The following is a 2,500-nucleotide window of genomic DNA, read 5'->3' on the forward strand; positions in this document are numbered from 1 at the left end:
ATTTGCTTTGAAACCTGAGTTTCAAGACCTTGTAAATGGGAGTATTAATACCTCAGCGCATTAAAAATGAAATAAATAGATAAATAAAATAACTACCACAAAAGCAAGCAATGAAATGTAGACAGACAATGGAATTGAGAAGCAGAAGTAAAAAAAAAATATTCATTGGTTTTAGAGTGGAGGGAGGGGTAATCAGTGAAACAACTCATATATTGCTTGGTATATTTAGTTACATCTGATATCCCAAGTCTACCAGAGTCAATGCTTTCATTTTAATTGTTGCTTTTATATGTCAGAGTGTCTTCAAGGTCGCCAATCTTGTTTTTGTCAGTTTTCAGCGGTCGTGTCGAAAAGGCGCCTCACTTGGTTTTTTCAAAGATTTTTTCTGATTCTTATGCCTGCAACAACAGAGAATACGAATTTGCCAAATGCATTCAGAAAGAACGAAAAAGGCCCAGCTTTTCAAATCTTTTATTTTCCATCTCCACCAAATTTCTTTCTTTGTATTAGAAATTTTTCGATTTTTAAAAATTTCGCATTTAAAATAGGAAAATTACCGTTCTAGAAATAAAAATTCAAACTGTCAACCTTTTTTTTTTGTTTAGCTGATTGCTTACCATAACTTTCAGCTTATGTTTTGTGGTAATAAACACGAAAAATTACCGCTAAATAACCTTTATATTAGAAACTAATGCTTCTCACTTCAATTGCGCAGATATTACATAATTCTAGATACGAAAGAGAAGTCGTTCGAAGTCCCATATCTTCAAGAGAAAGAAAAGAAAGAAAAAGGGTAGATTCTTTTTGCTTCATCTTCTTTTTTAAAGCATTCTTCTGTTTCATTCAAAAGAAATTACAAGTTCGAAAAAACAAAATGCCAAATCTTTTACAAGTTTGATCTTCTCCGATTTATGTTCTCTTCTGTTCAAAATACATTATGTCTGAGGGGTAAATAAAACAAATCAAAACAGGAGGATCACAGCGAGAAAACGTTTCGTCTAAAGTCTGCTCTACCAGGCTAAATAACAGCGGTTGCAGTTTGTTGTGAATAGAATGACATTGTAAGCGAAAGGTATCAAGTGAAAAGTACCAAGAAGCTTAAATAAATAAATTAGAAAGAAAATGGAAAAATCTTTGCTTACTGTGTGTTCGAAAGGATTCAAACATTGCAAAGCATTGCAGAAGTCGTTTGCAATAAAACCTGGCGAACAGATTCCCCAGCGCATTGTTTCTCTGTTTGAAATATACTTGCAAAATAAACTTGTAGTTGGTGGCTGCTCTATTTAACACAAATAATTAGGTCTATTGCAAACTTCTTTCACACAAACCGTCTGTTTCATTGAATCATTATTATCAGCGAACAATAACTCTCTTCCTTTTTCTGTCGTGTGCTTACATTAAAATTCAATATTATTATTTAACTAGCATAGTCCTGTTATCAGAAATGCCGACAGTTCTGTTAAAGAGAGAAATGGTACATAAAGAGAATGGAAGAAACCATTACTAAATATCAGCAATCCAGTCAATACAGGGGTTGAACAAAATAATGGAAACACCTAACATCATAGCATCATAATTTTGAAATATCTATAAAACCGTCAAAATCTTGTTTATTTTTATGTTTTTTGATTTATTAGTTGGGTTGCCTAATATGTTTTGCTAAAATTGCTGTTTCTTTTCAGATATCATCAGTAAAAGGTAATTAAAATTCATTAAAATGATACGTCTATCGGACTTTCAAATAGGTCAAATTGTTGGTGCTCGTATGGTATATCAAGAAGTAATGTCTCGAAAGTAATGACAGCCTTTGGGAAAGAGGGAAAAACCTCCTTGTCGAAACAAAACTCTGGAAGAAAACCAGAACTTTCAGATATGGAACGTCGGATTCTTACGTGAATTGTTAGAAAGGATCACGAACGTACAGCTCCTAAAATTACTGTAGAACTTAATGACCACATCGAGAACCTAGTTTCCTCAAAAACTGCTCGCCGGGAGCTGCACAAAACAGGATTTCACGGGACGGCTGCAATCAGAAAACCACTACTTTCAAAAACAAACGTTGCAAAACATTTACAGTGGAGTAAAATAACAAAATCTACAGAATTGGCCCCTAGAGCAGTGGAAGAAAATTATTTTCACGGACGAGTAATCCCTTACCTTATTTCCGGCCACCGCCCGAGTATACGTGTGGAGACAGTCAAAAGAAGCATTTGATCCAGACTGCCTTCTTCCAACTGTTAAACATGGAGGAAGATCTGTGATTATTTGCGGGGCTATAACTTGGAAATCCGCCGGCCAAATGTTTTCCCTTCATGGCAGAATTAATAGTCAAGACTAAGCATTTATAGTTGCGGAACTGTTTCCGGAGGGAAACGCAATCTTTCAGGATGATAATGCACGAATTCACACAGCTAAAGTTGTTACTGAATGGCACGAGGAACATTCTAGCAAAGTTGAACATCTTATCTAGCCACCACAGTCCCCAGATCTCAGTATTATT

General features: G+C 35.0%; 1 protein-coding gene across 2 annotated transcripts in view; it reads right to left on the minus strand.

The window, feature by feature from the left end:
* LOC115218305 (trans-1,2-dihydrobenzene-1,2-diol dehydrogenase-like) overlaps positions 1-2,500 on the minus strand; it is a 44,206-nt gene that overhangs the window by 25,076 nt on the left and 16,630 nt on the right. Inside the window, exon 1 of one of the 2 annotated variants that reach the window (XM_029788056.2) lies at positions 1,143-1,446. The exons of the other annotated variant lie outside the window; for it this stretch is intronic. Coding sequence (XP_029643916.2) covers positions 1,143-1,226 — 84 coding nt within the window. The 5' untranslated portion in view covers positions 1,227-1,446. Of the gene's footprint in view, positions 1-1,142; positions 1,447-2,500 lie in introns of those variants that run through there. 2 annotated transcript variants of the gene reach the window in all.

The sequence above is a fragment of the Octopus sinensis genome, linkage group LG13 (genome assembly GCF_006345805.1).
Source record: "Octopus sinensis linkage group LG13, ASM634580v1, whole genome shotgun sequence".
Taxonomy (NCBI): Eukaryota; Metazoa; Mollusca; class Cephalopoda; order Octopoda; family Octopodidae; genus Octopus; species Octopus sinensis.